The sequence below is a fragment of the Amblyraja radiata genome, chromosome 34 (genome assembly GCF_010909765.2).
Source record: "Amblyraja radiata isolate CabotCenter1 chromosome 34, sAmbRad1.1.pri, whole genome shotgun sequence".
NCBI classification, from domain to species: Eukaryota; Metazoa; Chordata; class Chondrichthyes; order Rajiformes; family Rajidae; genus Amblyraja; species Amblyraja radiata.
Genome location: NC_045989.1, coordinates 10,057,859 through 10,078,859, shown reverse-complemented (window position 1 = coordinate 10,078,859; position 21,001 = coordinate 10,057,859). Strand labels below are relative to the sequence as shown.

Genomic DNA, 21,001 nt, shown 5'->3' with positions numbered 1-21,001 from the left:
ACAGGCCCTTAAGAGGCTGCACTGTGCCGCTCTTCCTGCGAGTGTAGAGTGGCAGAGACCCAGCACAGTTTATGCTCATGTGTGGTGTTACAACAATGCCTTCAGCTGCTTGGTCCCTCCTGACAATTCCCCTACAACCCTCTACCTCTCCCCCTTTATAGCTCAACTTAAAACTCATATCAAAGTAGAAGCAAGGAACTGCAGATGATGGTTTACAAAAAAAGACAAAGTGCTGGAGTAACTCAGCGGGTCAGGCAGCAACTCTGGAGAACAAGGATGGATGACATTTTGGATCGGGATACTCCTTCAGGTACTGAAACCACCTATCCATATTCTCCAAAGACGCTATCTGACCCGCTAAGTTATTCCAACAGGTAGACACAAAGTGCAGGAGCAACTGAGTGGTTCAGGCAGCATCTCCGAACCTGGATGGTCAGATCCCTTCTTCAGACGTTATTCTGACTTTTTCTGGAACTGGGTATCTTTAGCTAAGATTTTGGTTCCATCTTTGTGCCTTTGTAACCCAGTCCATAGATGCTCCATTTAGCATCCCAGAGATATTGTATAGCACACACAGTATCAACATCAGGATCTGATGGAAGGTTTCCCAAGTGAAACTCTAACTCTGTTTCTCACGCTACAGATGTTGCCCAACCTGCTGAGTGTTTTGAGCATTCTCAGTTCTAATCCAAACTTGGGTTCAATTACATTCAGGAGGCTTCATTGTATGGCCCTCTCGCGCACCCTCTCCATTGAATTCCTGCCACAACCCTCACGCTGCTAATTAGAAAGCAAACTGAGCCACAATCAACCTGCTGGAGGAATTGAGCAGGTCCAAGCATTGTGCTTGGGGAGGTTGAAAGCAACAGTCGATGCTTCAGGTTGAGATCCAATACTGCAGGGGTTTGACCTGAAACATCGACAGTTCCTCCCCACAGATGGTGCTCGGCTCGCTGAGTTCCTCCAGCAGATTGTTCGTCGCTGCCGATTTAAACACCTGTAATCTCTTGTCTTTAAAAAGCAAACAGACCTATCCAACTGGTTGGGTAAACTGTCAAAAAAATTCTATCCAATTTACCGTATCATTACGGGCTTAACCCGAGCAAGTGTGAGTTGAATGTAGGGAAAGGGCGTATTGTTAATGGCAAGCCCGTTAACAGCATTGATGTGCAGAGGTATCTGCAGTCTAAGTTCATAGCTCACTGAAGGTGGCAGCATAAGTAGATAAGTGTGGCTATCAAAGGAATATGGGAAGTTTGCCTTCATTGCTAGGGGCATTGAATACGAGTCAGATAGTCACAGTGCCACTTTGGTGTCACAGAGTCAGGACTTCGGTTAGGCCACATTTGGAATATTGCATGCATTCTGTTCGCCCCATTACAGGAAAGATGTGGAGACTTTGGAGATGAAGTGGTTTTTACGAGAAGGCTGCCTAGACCTGTTTCCTTGCTATATCTCTAAACTAAACTAAATCTTCAGGTCCTTGTGCCTACCATGTCTTTAACCATAGACCTGTGGAATGGATGTCCCTGCTGCGATTTATTTTAATCCTGTTTGTGCCTCCAATTCCCAGTGTTATTAAAGAATGTTCTTTTAGGAAGATGAGAAGGAATTTATTTCGTCAGAGGGTGGTGAATCTGTGGAATTCTTTGCCACAGACGGCTGTGTAGACCAAGATAGTGGATATATTTAAGGCAGAGATAGATAGATTCTTGATTAGTACCAGTGTCAGGGGTTATGGGGAGAAGGCAAGAGAAAGGGGTCAGGAAGGAGAGATAGATCAGCCGTGATTGAATGGCAGAGTAGACTTGATGGGTGGTGAGGATGCTTATAAGCGGTCAAACAACTGGCAGAAGAGGGACCACAAATGCTGGAGGAAATAAGCGGGTCAGTCGGCAACTTTGTCGAAAAGGAATGGCTGATATTTTGGGATTTGTTCAGACTGAGAGTCAGGGGAGCGGAAAACTAGAGGTATGAAAAGATACAAAGAACAAATGAATAAAAGATATGAAAATATCGTATCAAAACTGCAACAAATATCAAGGAAAGGTGAAGACACAATGGGGAACGTTACCTATTCGTTTTTTTCTAGAGATACACTTGACCCGCTGAGTTACTCCAGTATTTTGGTATAAACCAGCATCTGCAGTTCCTTCCCACAAAAACGACTAGCAGGCCATGTATCTCTTCCTGCCTCCTGTTTTCAATCTTGTCCTTGCTCATATTTCCCCATCCCCCCACACTCACTCTCCACACTGACTATAATAATCCCTGCTGCATCATTTCCTTACCATAAATAATAAATGACAAGAGATGGGTCAGCGGTTGCTCAGTATCTGCTGGCAGTGAAATGCAATCAGATGGCCGGATCTAAGCCCAGACCAAGAGCAGAGTGTGAAGCACTCACCATTAATTGGGCCGTATCTCACTGTGAGCACCAAGGTGGAGCAGCTTTGCTGATCTGATCTTTGTCCTCAGTAGGATCAGCTCCTCACAACAATGCAGTTTGTGAAAACGCAGAGCAATAGGAAAATGAAATAAAATCTGAGTGAACAAAGCAACAGGGCAGCCCCCAACCCCCCCCCCCCCCCCCTCGCCTGGTCCATACCCCTACAGCGGCCTCTCCCTCTCGTTCTGCTCCCTCCGATGTTGCCTCTGTCACTCTGTGAGAGGTCAATGATCCATTAATATTGTCCAGCAGCAGTTTCTGTTCAATTTCATTCAATCTAAGGACAGAAATTACTTTGAGAATACAGTGGCGCAGCAGTAGAGTTGCAGCCTTACGGCGCCTGAGACCCGGGTTCGATCCTGACTACGGGTGTTGTCTGTACGGGTTCCATACGTTCTCCCCTTGACCGCGTGGGTTTTCTCTGGGTGTTCCGGTTTCCTCCCACACTCCAAAGATGTGCAGGTTTGTAGGCCAATTTTGCTTAGGCAAAAATTGTAAATTGTCCCTATTGTGTAGGATAGTGTTGGCATACGGCGTGATCGCTGGTCGGTGTGGACTCGCACTCTCGCAGGGCCAAAGGACCAGTTTCCACGCTGTATCTCTAAACTAAACTAAGGTGGTTGTAAGTCAGTGTGTAAGCAGTGGGGAGAGGGGGGGCTGGAACCTGAGGCTGGTGGCTGTGTCAGAGTGTGGCCTCCGCTTGGCAAGGGTCCCCTCTGCTCCCTAGACATGTGTCGCTGGCACCTCCCAGATTGCAGATCTTTCTCCATGCGGGTTACACCGACTGCAGGTAGAAGTCCCTCGTGAATGGCCGTTTCCCTCCATGGTGCTTCAGCCGCACAGCCATCTCAGGTCAAAGTGTAGCTCAGGCCTAAAGGTGAATGAAACCACAGGATTCTGCTGCAGCTGTCTGTGGCCAGGTGCCCTGCACCAGGTGTGCTCAGCATTTCAAACTGGAAATTTAAATCCATCCCTCAGGCGGTCCCTGCAGAATAGTCATTGGTGCGTTATTTGTCACTTATGCAACTGCACAGTGAAATTCTTTTTGCAAATATTACACATGCGGGTGCTGCCACTATTGGCGCCATTATTCAAAGTCCAAAGTACGGTCGATGTTGTGGAGCAGTTCCCACAAACCAATATCCTTCTCCTCTCCTCCTCATCCGGCTAACTTTGTGTCCCTGGAGGGTGAATCCTGGAGCCGACCTTGAAGGTGCTGGAGGCATTAGCCCGATTCACCCTCCTACTGGTTCTTGCTCCTCGTGTTCGACGTCTCCTGCTCCCTCCCGCTGTCTGCTGAGCCTTTGGGCAGGTTCCCAGCCCCATCGACTACCAAGGTCCATGTGATGGGAGTTGGTAACATGTGCAACAGGACTTGGCTTTATGGTTGCAGCTCATTGTCTGATGCATTACAAGGTCATGTCTTTCATCCCACTTCTATCCTCTAAATCATATTTATCCAATCGTTTTAGCATGTTCAATACAGTTATTTTTTTCCACTTTTACTTGATGGGCATTGTGCTTATTTTGTAGGCAAATGCAGAAGCCAATCTATGCACAGATTCCATGGCATGCAGAACCAGCTACATACATTTTGGTGACACCAACAAGGTAAGTGTTGCTTGGGGATCTCCTTCTAAAAATGGGCTGCCATCTGTAATGTTTACCCGGCTCTGACAGCTGGCTTTCATTAATGCCCGACGTCGGTTGCCCCTTGGTGATGCCAACAGAGACTCTGGATGCCACCCCCACACCCACCCACCCGCTACTCCTCCAGGTTCAAGTCCAGGGCCAGAAGGACCTGTTTCCACGCAGTATCGTTCAATGATTCAAAGACAAGCCCCAAGTTCCAAATTACTCCCAGTGTGCAGGGAAGGGATGAGAAAGTGGGAGAACATGGAACCAGTGTGTGGATGGGTGATCAATCGGTGGGCCGAAGGGCCTGTTTCCATGTTGTATGTCCAAACTAAAATGAATCATGACGTTCCATACAGTGTGATTAAAGACCATTCATTCTTAGTCCCAGTCTAAAGTCACTTTAATGTCTCCCTAGTCTTCACCTTTCACTCCATCAGCCGTCACATACAGCCCCCTCTCACATACACAGACACTCTCTCGCACACAGACACAGACACAGACACAATCTTGTCGCCTTCTCGGAAAGCATTCAGCCCTTGTCTATTGGTAGTTCACTGAAAGTCTATTTTTTCCAATTTCCCCTGAAACTGAAGCCCGACTAGCACCTTTGATTTTTTACAATCATTGTTTTCCTTTCATGGTGAATCGGAAACAAAAGCCAGAGGCAGGAGGTGAAGGGAGAGAGTGAACGAGTGAGAGAGGTTGGACATCTCACACGACTAGACTACTCATCCTCTGAGCCTAAGTAGGTCTGCCACCCAGTGGTCATTTGTATTACCTACACTCCCAAGAACCCAGTCTCTGGGCACTCGATGCTAGCGATGCCAGATGCACCACTGAATCCATGGGTCTGTTAGAATATTATAATTTTGCAAATAGTTCATTCTATATATTCTGCACTCCATATTCCCTAGCCTTGTATCCTATCACTTACACCATAGTCTATCCCTTGGAGACACAAAAGACTACAGATGCTGGAATCATGAGCAAACAGCAAAGTGCTGGTGGAACTCAGCGGGGCTGGCAGCATCTGTGGAAGGAATGGAAGACGATGTTTTAAGTCGGGGGCTTTTTTCAAACTGGCTGTGTATGGAGTGGGAGCGTAAAGTCTGGCAAGCTATGGGTGACTAGGGGACGTTGATTGGCAGATGGGTGGAGTGTGGACCCCCCTTGCTGGGATCTCCCTTCGTCAGCCCGGCAGCAAACTCCAGACTCTATCTGCTTGTGAGGACACCTCAAGGAAGGGGGTCTTCCTCTCAGACCTCGGCCCTCCACGTGTGCTGGAGGTAAACAATAGCCAGGATGACTGGAGGAGTGTTTGAATGGAACTGTTAACTCTAGAATGAAGCTTGTATCAGTAATGACAACTGCAAACTCCCAGATTGTCATTTCAAAAGCCACCCAGTTCAATCATGTCTTTAGGGAAGGATATTGTCCAGTTTGGTTTATATGTGACCCTGGATCCATCTTACTCTAAAATGCCCTCAGGATGTGTTTACATTTTAGACTTCAGACATACAGTGTGGAAACAGGCCCTTCTGCCCATCGAGCCCAGTGATCACTCCCGTACACGAGCACTATACTACGCACTAGGGACAATTTTACAATGTTTTCTTGCAGCCGATTAACTTACAAGCCTATAATACGTCTTTGGAATGTGGGAGGAAACCGGAGCACCAGGAGAAAACACACGTGTTCGCAGGGAGAACGTACAGACAGCATCTATGATCAGGATCGAACCAGGGACTTTGAAGCTGCAAGGCAGCAACTCTACTGCTGCGCCACAGTGCCGCAGTTAACAACTAAGGGCAACAAATGCAGGCATTACCCGTGATTCCCGCTTTCCTGAGCAAATAAACGGTGCTATCGAGGCCTAGCATAGGTAAGATGGGCCGAATGGGCCTTCTCTGTGCTGCAGTGTTCATTGGAGGAAATTCATCTCTCCTGTCCTTGTGGCAGTGATTTTGCTGATTGTACCAGGGCACAGATGAGGAGGAAGGTAGCAGGAATGTGGCCCAATCCGCCCCCTCCCCCACATCTTTTGAACCACACTGCTAAATCCCAGGAAGGCCAAAAGCTTGGCCCCAGAACCCTGGGAAATGTTGGGAAGCTGAGGAGAACAAAGAGCTGTTGTGCAGTCGGGGTCTGTGCGTGCAGACGGTCAAGGCCTGTGTGAAAGGCTGCCTTGTGTGAATGGCTTTTGACCTGACACGACTGCTCTGACTTTGCAGTCAGTATCTTGTGAGTTACCCAGCGGAGTTTCTCGACACGTCTCTGTCGGGGAACACGGGGCCATCCCGAGTCCGTGAATCCCGACGGCAGACAGTGAAAAGATGGGAAAAACTCATTACTTCTTGCAATCAAATATAAAAAAGCTTGCGGAGGACAAATGTCAGAAACACAAATTGTAACGGGGAAGTGATCAAACTTTGGGGAAGAGAGTGTAAATAAATCAGGAATATGCGGGAATCAAATGTGTAATCAATTAAAATAATTAGAGGGATTAATCTTAAAAAGCAGGGCTGGAGACATTAATCGGGGCGAAGTCCTCGTATCCCCAGGCCTTGATATCTTTAATTCCAGAGGATATAAAGAAGTAGTCGCAGGGATACTGGTTGTTATCTAATAGCCCTGTCCCACTGTACGAGTTCATTCCAAGAGCTCTCCCGAGTTTATAAAAAATCAAACTCGTGGTAAGCACGGAGAATGAACGTAGCGGGTACGTCGGAGCTCGGGGACGTCTCTTAGCGCTAACGGCAGGCACTCGGGAGGATTCGCTAACGGCAGGTAAGCACGGGAAGACTCGTGAAGATTTTTCAACATGATGAAAAATGTCCACGAGAGCCCCGAGTACTGACGAGCGGCCATTACCATAAATCTCCGAATCAGGGCAAACTCGGGAGAACTCTTGGAAAGAACTCGTACAGTGGGACAGGGTAAAGGGCCTGTCTCACTTTCACCACCTAATTCACGACCTCTGCCGAGTTTGTCCTTGACTCATGCTCGCAGCATGGTCGTCACGAGGTCGTAGGTTGGTCGTAGCAGGTCGTGATGCTAGTCGTAGGTACTCGTGGCATCAAGTAGGTCGGGACGTTTTTCGAGCATGATGAAAAATGTCCACGATTTAAAAAAGGTCGTGAATTAGGTCGTGAAAGTGGGACAGGCCCTTAAGGTTTCTGTGGATTGGAGAGTGGTGAATGTAACTTTGCTATAAAAGGAGGGGGAGAGAGAACAGTGAATTATGGCCAAGTTAACTTCACATTAGTAAAAGCTACAATTTGTCTTAAACCAGGTGGTTACTGGATCAATGGGATGGGACAAAATCAGCATGGATTTATGGAAAGGCAATGATGTTTGACAAACCTACCGGAGTGTTTTGTATCGGTTTATTATTGTCACATGTATTGAGACACAGTCAAATCTTACTAAACATGAATACATTCAAGCCCTGACACAAGTAGATAGACACAAAATGCTGGAGTAACTCAGCGGGACGGGCAGCATCTCTGGACAAAAGGAATGGGTGACGTTTTGGGTCGGGACCCTTCTTCAGGCTGAGAATCGGGGGAGAGGGAGTCTAGAGATATGAAGGGTAAGGTGTGAAAACCCCAGATCAAAGCAGACGATGATCAGAAAATGTAGAATGGTTAATTGTCAGCTGAGGGGAAGGTGAGATGGAGGCATGCAATCAGTAAAATTAATCAGAAGGACAGTGAAACTAGTCATGTAGGAAAGGAACAGCAGAAGCTGGTTTACATCAAAGGATCTCGACCCGAAACGTCACCCATTCCTTCTCTCCGGCGATGCCGCCTGTCCCGCTGAGTTACTCCAGCATTTTGTGCCTATCTTCCTTACACAAGTACAACGGGTAGTGTAAAGAGAAATATACCAGAGTGCAGAATATAGTGTTACAGTTCCAGAGAAAGTACAGATAAAATAGGTGCAAAAATAAGTTTTTGCTGATGTAACTGGTAGAATGGATGAAGGGGAAATGTATGGATTATTACAAGAATCAGCGCTGGGCCTCAACTATCTACAGTTTACAGCAATGTCTATATGAGGGAACAGAATGTAATATTTGTAAACCTGCTGACAACACAAAATTGGATGGGGTTGTGAGTTATGAGAATGTAAAAAAAAACCTCATGGCAGTTTAGATTCAACTAAATTCCCAATTCTTGCTTTTACATCCCCCCCTGGGTTCAGTCTCCCCCCCCCTCGCCCCCCCCCCCCTTGTACAGCACAGAAACAGGCCATTCGGCCCGCAATTACCGTGCCGAGCATGCCGATCTAAACTAATCTCTTCCTGCAGATGATCGCACAGGGGTCGGTTGGGTTGAATTGAGAGTTTCTGTGTGATAACATTCCATGTGGTAGCCGTGCCTTCAGCTAACAAGGTCCTTCGCTTCGAAATCCCTCCCTCACCCCTTAGTTGGATATGGGCCAATTGCAGGCAAATGGGACGAGCATCTCGTTAGCGTGGACTAGTTGGGCCGGATGGCCTGTTTCCGTGCTGTATGACTCTGACTCCATCATCCTTTCAACCTCTCTCTTGAACACATTGTTTGAAACCTCCTTCTCCTAACTTATGTCACGTAACATCCACAGCAACTTGGGGGAAGACTTTATTTGAGAATGTTCCTTTGAGGTGACTCTTGGTGTTTTACCATTGTTTGTGGTGCATTGATAGAAAATTGCTGGAAACATTTAAACTTATGCGCTTTTGTAATCATGTCTTGTCTTGCGGCTGACTGGTTAGGGTGCAACAAAAGCTTTTCACTGTACCTCGCTCAGTGCACGTGACAATAAACTAAACTCAAACTCAATGGTGGAAATCAAGAGTGCCAGAGATATTTACAGCGAGAGAAAGTAATGTCTGGAGCTGTGACTTTACACTAAACCCTGTCTAGAGGAGAAATTCAATTGGTGAGGGTAGACTGAGGATTAACGCAAGGAAGGTCCTCACATGAAACATGGGCGCTACTTGTGTGGGTCAGGGAACAGCGAGGCGTGACGTTCACCCAGAGAGTTGGGCATTGTGATGGGGTGGACAGAGAGCATTCTTCTTGGGTGGTCCTCCTCATAAGATGTTCTCATCTTGTAGAAGAAGCTGATGTCCAACCAGGCAGCAGATTGACGGACAGGTGAGAAGGTGAGGAGCTGGAGCTGGATTCTGAGGAAGCTCAGTAGTCCGCAGGTGGCAGGAGGATAGTCCGGATGAAGTCCTCGTATTTCACGATTCCATTCGGGGAGATATTGGCTTGTCGTAGCAGCTCATCCACTGTAAGATCGAGGCGCAAAGTTTAGTTCAGCACAGATATTTCTCAGCTGCTATAAATGTATCTAAGACATAGAACATAGAACAGTACAGATCAGGAAGACGCCATTCACCCTACAATGTCTGTGCAGAACATGCTGCCAAGATAAACTAACCTCATCTGCCTGCACTTGATCCATTCTCTGCTTATCCATGTGCCTATCTAAAAACCTCTTAAAGGACCCTCTTAATCCCACTGCCTCATTCCCACCTCCGTCTTAACCTTGTCGAGGAGCTCGATCGGAAATGTCACTTATTCCTTTTCTACAGCGATGCTTCCTGACCTGTTGAGTTACTCCAGCCTTTTGTGTCTGCCCGTCCTAACGTCCACCTGCTCCTTCTTCTTGGGATGTATCCGATGTGGCCCCTTGTTGGCCCTGCCCTTCACCTAAATCATCATGGTTCCAGCATGAGGTGGGACATGGGGCCTGGTGGCTCCTGGCTGTGTGGAACCAACACTGGAGAGCTCGAGAGCGGGGAGGCCTTCAGTCATGGCCCTGTGGTTGCATTCTGGCCTGGATCGCCGGGGATTCATTCCCACTCCATAGACACGAGCGTGCGATCCAATCTGTAGCCCGAGCATGGTACTGAAGGATGACGTGCTATGATTCTGATGAGAAATTCAACCCTGGAGTCTCCCTCTGGTGAGAGAAGAAAAGCCAACAAGCTCTCCCTGTGTTCTGACATTAACCAATACTTACAGGTAATAATCTTGTAGCCAATAATAGCAGCCTATAATCTCACCATCCACTTCATTGCTGTTTGTGGGATCTTATAGACTATAGACAATAGGTGCAGAAGTAGGCCATTTGGCCCTTCGAGCCAGCACCGCCATTCAATGTGATCATGGCTGATCATCCCCATTGTGGGATCTTGCCCCATTCCCTACACTCCAACAATGATGATCCTGTCATTTCTACAGTGGACGAGCTCAGGCCCGTACGAAGCTTTTCAAAAAGGGTGGCATGACAGGATTACAAAAAACTTAATGTGAAATAATGTGCGTGAAGTGTGAAGTCCCTCGATGCCAGGGGTTTTAGATGCTCTCTGATGCATTCTGAGCCTTATTCTGGAGCATTTTTGCACCAAATTTATGACCAATATTTCAGAAATTAACAGGAACCCGAGAGGTAGCTTTTTCACACAAAGGGTGCTGGGTCTATGTAATGAGCTGCCAGAGGAGGTAGTTAAGGCTGGGACTATGTTTAAGAGACATTTGGACACGTACATGGATAGGACAGATTTAGATCGATATGGGCCAGACGCGTGTGAGTGGGACTAGTTTAGATGGGACATGTTGGTCGGTGTGGGCAAGTTGGGCTGAAGGGCCTGTTTCCACACTGCATCATTCTATGACTAAAAAGTGAAGAAGAAAAATGCATGTAGATACGTAGAGCAGATTTGAAAGAGGAGTGAAATGTAAAGGCAGAGAGAGAGGTTTATGGGTGGAAAGGAACATAAGAAAGGAGGGGGGAGAGTGGGCTTGGGCAGATGGGTGAAGGGAAAATAGTCACAAAGTGCTGGAGTAACTCAGTGGGTCAGGCAGCATCTGCGGAGAATATGAATAGGCGACGTTTCACAGAGTGCTGGAGTAACTCAGCGAGTCAGGCAGCATCTGTGGAGAACATGGATAGGTGACATGTCACAGAGTGCTGGAGTAATTCAGTGGGTCAGGCAGCATCTCTTGAGATTATATTTTTTGGGGTCAAGACCGTTCTTCAGTAATATTCATGATGTGGCATGCATAGACATTCCTGAATGTTACCCAAACCATCGTGAGCTACTTTGTTACGGTGATTGCCCTCTCCTATAACATCTCTGCTGCCTTGGGTGATGCAGGACAGGACACAAGCTTTGGGACACGGTGTGAAGCTGTTGCCGTCTGTCCCAGCCTGGTAAAAACCTGGATGGAGTAGATTTGGAGAGGATGTTTCCACTAGTGGGAGAGTCTAGGACGATTGGCCACAGCCTCAGAATTAAAAGACATTCCTTTAGGAAGGAGATGAGCAGGAATTTCTTAAGTCAGAGGGTGGTGAACTGTGGAATTCATTGCCACAGACAGCTGTGGAGGTCAAGTCAATGGACATTTTTCAGGAGGAGATTGATAGATTCTTGATTGATACGGGTGTCAGAGGTAATGGGTAGAAGGCAGGAGAATGGGTTTGAGAGGGAAAGATAGTCATAGAGTGATACAGTGTGGAAACAGGCCCTTCGGCCCAGCATGTCCCATCTGCACTAGTCCCACCTGCCCACGTTTGATCCATATCCCTCCGAACCTGTCCTATCCATGTACCTGTCTAACTGTTTCTTAAATGTTGCGATAGTCCCTGCCTCAACTACCTCCTCTGGCAGCTTGTTCCATACACCTACCACCCTTTGTGTGAAAAACATACCCCACAGATTCCTATTAAATCTTTTGCCCTTCACCTTAAACTTATGTCCTCTGCTCCTCGATTCACTTACTCGGCAAAAGACTCAACCATATCTATTCAAATCATGATTTTATACACCTCTATTAGATCATGCCTCATCCTCCTGTGCTCCATGAAATAGAGTCCCAGCCTACTCAACCTCTCCCTATAGCTCTGGCTCTCTAGTCCTGGCAACATCCTCATAAATCTTCACTGTGGCCTTTCCAGTTTGATGACATCTTTCCTATAACATGGTGCCCAGAACTGGACACAATACTCTGAATGCGGCCTCACCAACTTCTTATACAACTGCAACATGACCTCCCAACTTCTATACTCAGCCTGACCCGCTGAGTTACTCCAGCACTCTGTGAAACGTCACAGAACAGGGCAAGATTAGCAAGTTTGCTGATGATACAGAAGTTAGTGGTTTTGCAGATAGTGAAGATGGTTGTGAAATATTGCAGCAGGATCTGGATCAATTAGCCAGGTGGGCAGAGGAATGGTTGATGGCTGCATGGTTCCTTGAAGGTCGTGTCGCAGGTATATCAGGTGATCAAAAAGTATTTTGGCACTTTGGCCTTCATCAGTCAGAGTATTGAGTATAGAAGTTGTGAGGTCATGTTGCAGTTGTATAAGACTTTGATGAGACCGCATTTAGAATATTGTGTTCAGTTCTGGGCACCATGTTATAGGAAAGATGTCAAACTGAAAAGAGTACAGAGATCCCCATCCTGGATCAGTCCAATCAGGGTTGTGTCATCCGCAAACTTGAGAAGCTTGACAGAGGTGTCTGTGGAGGTGCAGTCATTGGTGTGGCGAGAGTAGAGGGGAGGGGAGAGCATCATGCGGTGCTCCTATGCTGAGCGTTTGCGGGTCCGAGATATGCTTTCCCGCCTCACATGCTGCTTCCTGTCTGTCAGAAAGCTGGTGATCCACCGACAGAGGGGTTCAGGCACAGTCAACTCAGAAAGTTTGGAGCGTAGTAGCTCTGGCACAATGGTGTTGAATGCAAAGCTAAAATCAATAAAACAAAATCCTCGCATAGGTTCCCTGGCGGTCTAGGTGCTGGAGCATGAAGTGCAGGCCCAGATTGACTGCATCATCCACAGATCTATTGGCCCGATATGCAAAATGCAGAGGGTCCAGCAGAGGGATTGTGACATTTTTCAGCTTGGCCAGCACAAGCCTTTCAACGGTCTTCATGACTACAGAGGTCAAGCCTGTAGTCATGCCTGTAGTCATTAAAATCAGTAATCCTTATGTTTTTGGGTACAGGGACAATAGTACTTTGAAGCAGGTACACAAAATTGCTGGGGAAACTCAGCGGGTGCAGCAGCATCTATGGAGCGAAGGAAATAGGCGACGTTTCGGGCCGAAACCCTTCTTCAGACTCTTGTGAGTACTTCTCAGAGTACTTTGAAGCAGGCAGGGGCTGGTTAAAAATGAGTAATTGGGTGTGAAGCGGTGATTGGAATGGGATGGGTGTAGAAGGGCCTAGTCTTTGCAGACTGAGGTCAGGCTGTGAGTAGGTGTGAAGTGTTCGGTGGGGTTGCAAAGGATCCACTCTTTTCATACTGGAGTCTTGCCTTAAGTAGGTGTGAAGTGGTGAATGGGCAGGGTCCATTCTTTGCAGACTGGGGTCTGGCTGTGTTTGTTGGGGAGGGGGTACCAGGGTTACGTTTCTGATTTTCAAGCCTGCAGTAAAACTCATTCAGGTCGTTCATCAGCTGACGGTTGTCCAAAGAGCGGGGGGCTTTCCTCTTATAGCTGGTGATTTCTTGCATGCCCTTCCAAACTGAAGAAGAGTCACTAGCTGAGAACTTCTCAGAGTACCTTTCCTTGGCCGCTCTGATTCCTCTTCTCAGCTCTTTATCGATTAGACTATCTTTTAACTCTTTAACGATTAGGCTATCAGGCTTGACGCATATTTGCCCCCAACCCCCCACACCCCCTCCCCCCGATCTAGAAATTGAAATGTTACATCTGTATAGAATGATCCCATTAAAATGTGTATTTATGTCACAAACTATTTCATATTTTTCAGTATTGTTATCAAGGAAAAGAAAGCAGTTCCAATTGTTTGATATTATTTGATATTGTTTAATATTATTCATATGGAGGAGAAAATATAATAGCTCTGAAACCTACCTTAATTTTGCAATCTCACTAAAGATAATCCCCCTTTCCCTCTCCCCTCCCCATCTCTCTCTCCCCTCCCTTCTCCTCTCTCTCTCCCCCTCCCCCCCTCACATCCCCCCTCTTTCTTGTGGGGGGGGAGCGAAGATGAAGGTGGAGGGGGCCCAGCGGGGGTGGCGGGGGCACGTGGGGGTGCCGTGGGCCCAGTGAGGGTGGCGTGGACCCAGCGAGGGTCAGCGGAGGTGGCGTGGGCCCAGCGGGGGTGGCGTGGACCCAGCGGGGGTGGCGTGGACCCAGCGGGGGTGGCGTGGGCCCAGCGGGGGTCAGCGAGGGTGGTGTGGACCCAGCGGAGGTCAGCAGGGGTGGCGTGGGCCCAGCGGGGGTGGCATGAGCCCAGCGGGGGTGGCGTGGGCCCAGCGGGGGTGGCGTGGGCCCAGCGGGGGTGGCATGAGCCCAGCGGGGGTGGCGTGGGCCCAGCGGGGATGGCGTGGGCCCAGCGGGGGTCAGCGTAGGTGGTGTGGGGGGAAGATGGCTTCCAGCGGCGGTGGAAGGCGAGGCGAGCGGGCTCCGCCGCAGCGGCGTCTGGTGTTGGGGTTACAGCCGTTGGGTTCAGATTCAGCCACTCTTGCCCGGCGACGGGAGAACAGAGAACTGTTTTTTTTTGGTGATTTTTTCTTAGGGGGGAAAAAGGGGGATGCGGTCGCACCCAACGCACCCCCCTTCAGACGGCCATGTAGCTGCTGGTCATGTTGGTGATAAAAGACTTTGGAACATCTTGAGCTTGTAGAAGATGATATATAAATGCAAACCTCCCCTTTCGGAGCTCGGGGATGATTTGTCTTGTTTCCTCACCTTCCTTGTTGGTCAGCTTCTCCCCCATCTGGGTCAGCTTGGTCCTCAGCTCAGTCGCTGTTATGAAGCCTCTTTTCTCTTTGTCAGCCATCAACATGGCTTCCCGGATCTCTCTCTCGGGATCCTCCTGCTGTTGCTGCCGGTGGATGATGTTCAGGAAGGTTGAGAAATCCAGCTCGCTGTTTCTACCTGGTGCGGAAAGGCAAGGGATCGAAGGTTTCCACCAGCTCTGCCACTCCCTCGCCTCTCCCCCCGAGCCCAATGCGGCTTCCATTACAATTCCCCCTCTCCTCGCCACTTGAACGTACACACACATCCCCAGAGGGCGAGCGTTACTGTTGTGCAGTGGAATCCCAGCCGATTGTTTACCTCCATCCCGGGGGATCGGAGGCAGCTGCACTCCACCACTTTACTCACCACTAATCAGCAGTAGCACTTTAGGATCTGTTTTACAATCTCTCCATTCATAGTCATGGAGAGATACAGCACAGGAACAGGCCCTTCGGCCCATTGTGTCCATGCTGACCACCAACCACCCATTTGTTCCAATATTCCTGTATAAACGGATTTTATTCACCCCATACTCTCACAACTCCTCCCAGATTCTACCACTCGCCTACACACTAGGGGCAATTTACAATGATTGATTAACTTACCAACTCGCATGTCATTGGGATGTGGGAGGAAACCCATGTGGTCACGGGGAGAACGTGGGAACTCCACACAGACAGCATCCGAGGTCGGGATTTAACCCTATTTTCTGGCACTGTGAGGCAGTGGCTCCACCAGCTGAGCCATTGTTCTATCCGTATGCAAAGTCCTAAACTCATTCTCATTTGCCCTTCGTCTCTCGCTCCTGGTTAAGCAAGGCTTCTATTCTAAAATTGTCATCTCTTCTTCCTTGCCCTTCCCTTTCTCTGTCATCTCCCAAGCTCCGCATCTTTGCACTTTCCTGCTCCTGATCATTCACTCTTCCCCGCGTTGTGTCAGGAAATGACCATTCCTCTCCCTTCAGCTGCCAGGAATTCAGGTTCTGGGGTAACCCCCACAAAACCTCTCGACGTGGCCAAAATCCTGGATCACATCTAGGTCACTAATCTATACAGAGGATAGACAGGCCATTTGGAAAGTGCAAAATAAGGCATGAAAATCACACAAAGATTAAACAGTTGGGCTGAGTGGCCACTTTCCATACTGTACACTTGTGAGAAGGGCTGTGCAGCGGTAGAGTTGCTGCCTTACAGCACCGTAGACCTGGGTTCGATCCCAACTACGGGTGCTGTCTGTACGGAGTTTGTACGTTCTCCCTATGGCCGCGTGGGTTTTCGCCAAGATCTTTGGTTTCCTCCCACACTCCAAATACATACAGGTTTGTAGGTTAATTGGCTTGGTGTAAATGTAAATTGTCCGCAGTGTGTGTAGGGTAGTGTCAGTGTGCGGGGATCGATGGTCGCTGCGGACTCGGTGGGACAAAGGGCCTGTTTCCGCGCAGTATCTCTAAACTAAAGGTCCCCTTGTGAGGAAGTTGCCGATACCTATTTTATGATGCAGCATGTGTCTCTCCACCTCTCCAGGAGTTGGCTTGGTTCCCAAGCATCGCATCACTGTGATCAGGTCGCCAGTAGATATCTTGCCTTTCCGAGTCTTGTCATACAGGGAGAAGCACTCTCTGAATTCTGAGGAGACAAGATGTGGCGAGTCACAACACAAACCATCACATCAGAGTGGGCTGCTTTGTACGCCCTTCATCCCGTGAAGCTGTGTGGGTGGAGCTCAGAAATAAAGAGAGGATGATCATCTTGCTGGGAGTGTACAATGAGCTGCCAAATAGTCAACGGGAATTAGCAGAACAAATATGCCAGGGTTATAAAACATAGACCATAGTTGGGCGGCACGGTGGTGCAGCGGCTGGAGATCCGGGATCGATCCCGACCCTAGTCTGTAGGGAGTTTGTACATTCTCCCAGTGACCGCATGGGTTTTTTTCCAAGATCTTCAGTTTCTTCCCACACTCCAAAGATGTACTTGTAAATCGGTTAATTGGCTTGGTGTATGTATAAATTGTCCCTGGTGAGTGTAGGATAGTGTTAATGTGTGGGGGGTCGCTGGTCGGGGTGGACTCGGTGGGGCAAAGGGGTATTTCCACCCTGTATCTCTAAACTAGACTGTACAGCACAAAAAGAGGCCCTTCGGCCCACAATGTCTGTGCTGAACCTAATACCAGGACCATCTCTTATCTACCTGTGCATAATCCATATCCTTCCATCCCTACATATCCACATGCCTTTCCAAATGCCTCTTAAATGCTACTATCATATATGCCTCATCTACCAACCTTGGCAGCTCATACCAGGCACTCCTGCCCTCCGTGTAAAAATTACCCTGCAATCTTCTTTAAACCTTGCCGCTCTCACTTTAAAGCTATGCCCTTCCAATATTAGATTTTCCTATCTTGGGTAAAAGATTCTGAGTGTCTACATTATCCATGCCTCTCAATTTTACCTACTTCTACCAGGTCTCCCTGCAACCTCTGGTATTCCCAGAGAAAACAATCTAAGTCCGTCCAACCTCGCTCTGTAGGTAACAACCACTAATCCAGGTATCATTCTGGTAATCCTCCTCTGCACCCTTTCCAAAGCCTCCACATTCTCCCTGTAATGAGGTGACCAGAACTACCCCCAATGCTCCAAATGGGGCTTAACACAAAGTCCAATAAAGCTGTATCATGACATCCTGACCTTCAATGCCCTGGAGGGTCATGCCATTTATTGCATACCTTCCCTCCCAAAGTGCAGCACCTCACACTTGCTTGAACTAAACTCCATCTGCCATTTCTCCGCCCATTTCTGTAGCTGATTTACATCCCGCTGTATACCTCGACAGCCTTCCTCCCAATCTTGGTGTCATTCGTAAATATCCTAACCAATCTTCTTCACACAGAGGGTGGTGTGTACATGGAACGAGCTGTCTGGGGAAGTGTAGGGATGGCTGCAATTATGACATTTAAAAGACACTTGGACAGGTAGGTGGGAGAGGAAAGGTTTGGAGGGATATGGGACAGACGCGGATGTGGGATTGGCGCAGATAACATGGTTGGCATGAACGAGTTGGATTGAAGGGCCTGTTTCCATGCTGTGGGCAGCTTCATAAATATATGGACCACCCCTGATGTTCACCAGTGTCGGGGTCTGTGCAATTGTTGCCAAGGACTAGGATTCCTCACGTCTCATCCAGGCCCAAGACGCCAGATTACTGTAGTCCCCGCTGCCCTGAAGCCCCCTTGTCCACTGACCCCAGGATCAAACGGAGACCCATTTTGAGGTGATGAAAGGTTCATTTTTGAAATAAAAAAGCGAAAGATTTCAATCTTCAACCATGACCTCTGTTTCTGAGTTCAAAGCTGTGGCCAGCTGCTAGGATCAGGTGTCCTGAATTAAATTATAAATTATCTCTGACAGTTATCAGAGAGTAGAACAAAGCCCAGCCTGAAGCAACCTGATATGAACCAATCTACAAAACGGCATCTATTCACCTGATTAAATGTCTCTATTAAATTGTTTATCGGTCTCTGGATGTGAATGAAAGGAATATTGTGCATTATGTTTAATTAATTTATTGCAGTTTTTCTCCTCTCCACCTTCTGCTCATTCCAGAACATCACAGAATAATTTTCCAAATAACCGATGGTTCAGAGGGTAGACACAAAATGCTGGAGTAACTCAGTGAGTCTGGCAGCATCTCTGGAGTAAAGGAATAGGTGACGCTATGGGTCGAGACCCTTCTTCAGACAGTCAGGGGAGAGGGAAACTGGAGCTTCAGAGTTTGGTACGCAGCATTCCTGGCTCCATAGGGTTTGAATCCCACTCCGGGCAACCTCAGTCCATGCTCTTAATTCCTGGTCTGCTTCCTGTGGGATAATGTGTGGTGGATAGGGAAGCCCACCAAATAGGTATTGGGAGGACCATCAGTCAATGGCTGCAGCCTCTGAGGGCTGGATGGGGCAGCCGTTGTGTTTATAAGGCAGCGAATCCTCCCTCACACTGTGGGAAGAATGAAGGTGGAGCACGATGTTCTATTTGAAGCTGATGTTTGTTTGCGGGTCATATATTTACGAAGCTATACGTACGGGGAGAGGAGCTTTCGAGGTTGCTCTAAATAGTGCTAGCATGGACTCGATGGGCTGAATAATCTCCTTTGGTGCTGTAAACATTCTGGGACTCTCTCTGTGTCTTGTCCATTTAAGAGCGTGGTGGAAAAATGTTGTTTTTTCTCAGTGCCGAACATCTTGGGGATTCTGTATCCCAGACCCCTGCAAAGGCTAAATCACTAAATATATTGGAAACACAATGGAACTGCAGATGCTGCTTTATACCAAAGATAGACACAAAGTGCTGGAGTAACTCAGGCAGCATCTCTGGAGGAGATTACTCTGGACTGTTTTACTCACCAAATATATTACCAGGCCAAGAGAAGAGGGATTTTTCAGCTAAAATGGAATCTAGGGTTATAGAGGTCGGGGCTGGAAGTGGAGATGAGGCCAAGGAGAGATCAGGCCTGATCTTATTGCCCGGAGCAATTTGCAACAAGGAGGAATGAAGGGATAAGGAGAGAGCCTGACAGCACAGTGAGGGGAGGTTTGCTCAGGTGGCAGTGAAGGGGAGTGACCAGTGGAGGTGTGTTCCAGAGAGTGGCGGCCTTACAGACTGACACCTGCGTACAGGAGAAGAGTGGAGAGTAAATGGCTGCCCTGGAATTGGAGCCAATCCCAATAAACTTCAACAAATTAGCCAATAAAAATACTTAACATAATATTAATGGTTATACTCACCTTGGATTTGATCTTGGGTAAGAAACTTAGCCTGTTAAAAAGAAGATACAATTATTGCCAAGTGTGTCAACGCCAGCAACTATCTCCAAACCACAAAGGTTCTCCGGGTTTTTTTACCATGTTTTTTTCACTTTCCTTCCTCCTTTCTTCTTTTACTTTTTCGCAGAATATTTGTTGCTCTCGGTGTGATCCTGGACTGCCGAACGTAACCTCTGTCTCTCTTGATTATAGTGTAAAGTCCACCAATCAACAGGGTGGATTGCAATAAATACTCTGGTCGCTGTGGTTACAGGATCAAGCTTCCCACACGGTCAAATTCCAGCAGCCAGCTGTCAGTTCATCTGACATGTACGCTCACACTCACACACTCACAACTCACGCTCTCTCTCACACTCACGCTCACACACTCGCGCTCTCTCTCACACACTCACGCTCTCTCTCACACACTCACGCTCACACACTCACGCTCTCTCTCCCACTCACTCTCTCACACACTCACGCTCACACTCACGCTCTCTCTCACACTCACGCTCACACTCTCTCTCATACACTCACGCTCACACTCTCATACACTCACGCTCACTCTCTCTCATACACTCACGCTCACACTCACTCTCATACACTCACGCACACACTCAGTCTCATACATTCACACTCATGCTCACTCTCATACACTCACTCATGCTCTCACACTCTCTCTCATACTCACGTTCACACACGCACATCTCTCATATGCTCACACACTAACACTCACGCTCTCCCACTCAGTCTCTCTCTCACACTCACGCTCACACTCTCTCATACCCTCACTCATGCTCTCACACTGTTTCTCATACACTCACACTCACTCTTTCATACACTCACGCAAACACACTCAGTCTCATACATTCAGACTCATGGTCACACTTTCATTCTCACGCTCACGTTCATGCTCACACACTCATTCACACACACACTCATTCACACACACACACACACACACACTCACACTCACTCACAAGAGTCTAGACACAAGCACAGACAGAAGGGGGGTCCCCAGTGGATCTCTCTCTACAAGGGAGCAGGGGCAAGTAATAGATATTTATTTACGTCATTTCACGGACTTGCCACCAGTCGCTTCAGCGGCCTGGAAGAGCCTGTGTTCGTGTACGTTGACTGCAAGTTGTTGCATCCCCTGTTTGAGTATCTAAAGGTGCTGCTCCTCAGGTTGTGGCTGCATTTCACCCGATGCTCGTGATCTTTGGTCACCGACCATGTGGGGGGAATCTCCCAGTCAGTTGTTTCTGGGCCAGGCCAAGATGGCCATTCACGGTCCAGGCAGCGAGGATTGTTCCCGAGTCACAGCCTGGCCCTCTTCCGGACCTACGT

The 21,001-nt window shown here is 48.1% G+C and overlaps 1 protein-coding gene across 1 annotated transcript; it reads right to left on the bottom strand.

Moving 5' to 3' along the window:
* Positions 1 to 8,368: 8,368 nt before the first annotated feature.
* Positions 8,369 to 19,979, bottom strand: calml4 (calmodulin like 4). Its single transcript, XM_033050352.1, has 5 exons — positions 19,751 to 19,979; positions 19,634 to 19,664; positions 16,342 to 16,482; positions 14,807 to 14,995; positions 8,369 to 9,368 (listed from the first exon to the last, which is right to left on the bottom strand). Exons 1-5 carry the CDS (start codon positions 19,751 to 19,753, stop codon positions 9,271 to 9,273), a joined length of 462 nt encoding a protein of 153 aa, XP_032906243.1. The 5' UTR covers positions 19,754 to 19,979; the 3' UTR covers positions 8,369 to 9,270.
* Positions 19,980 to 21,001: the final 1,022 nt, after the last annotated feature.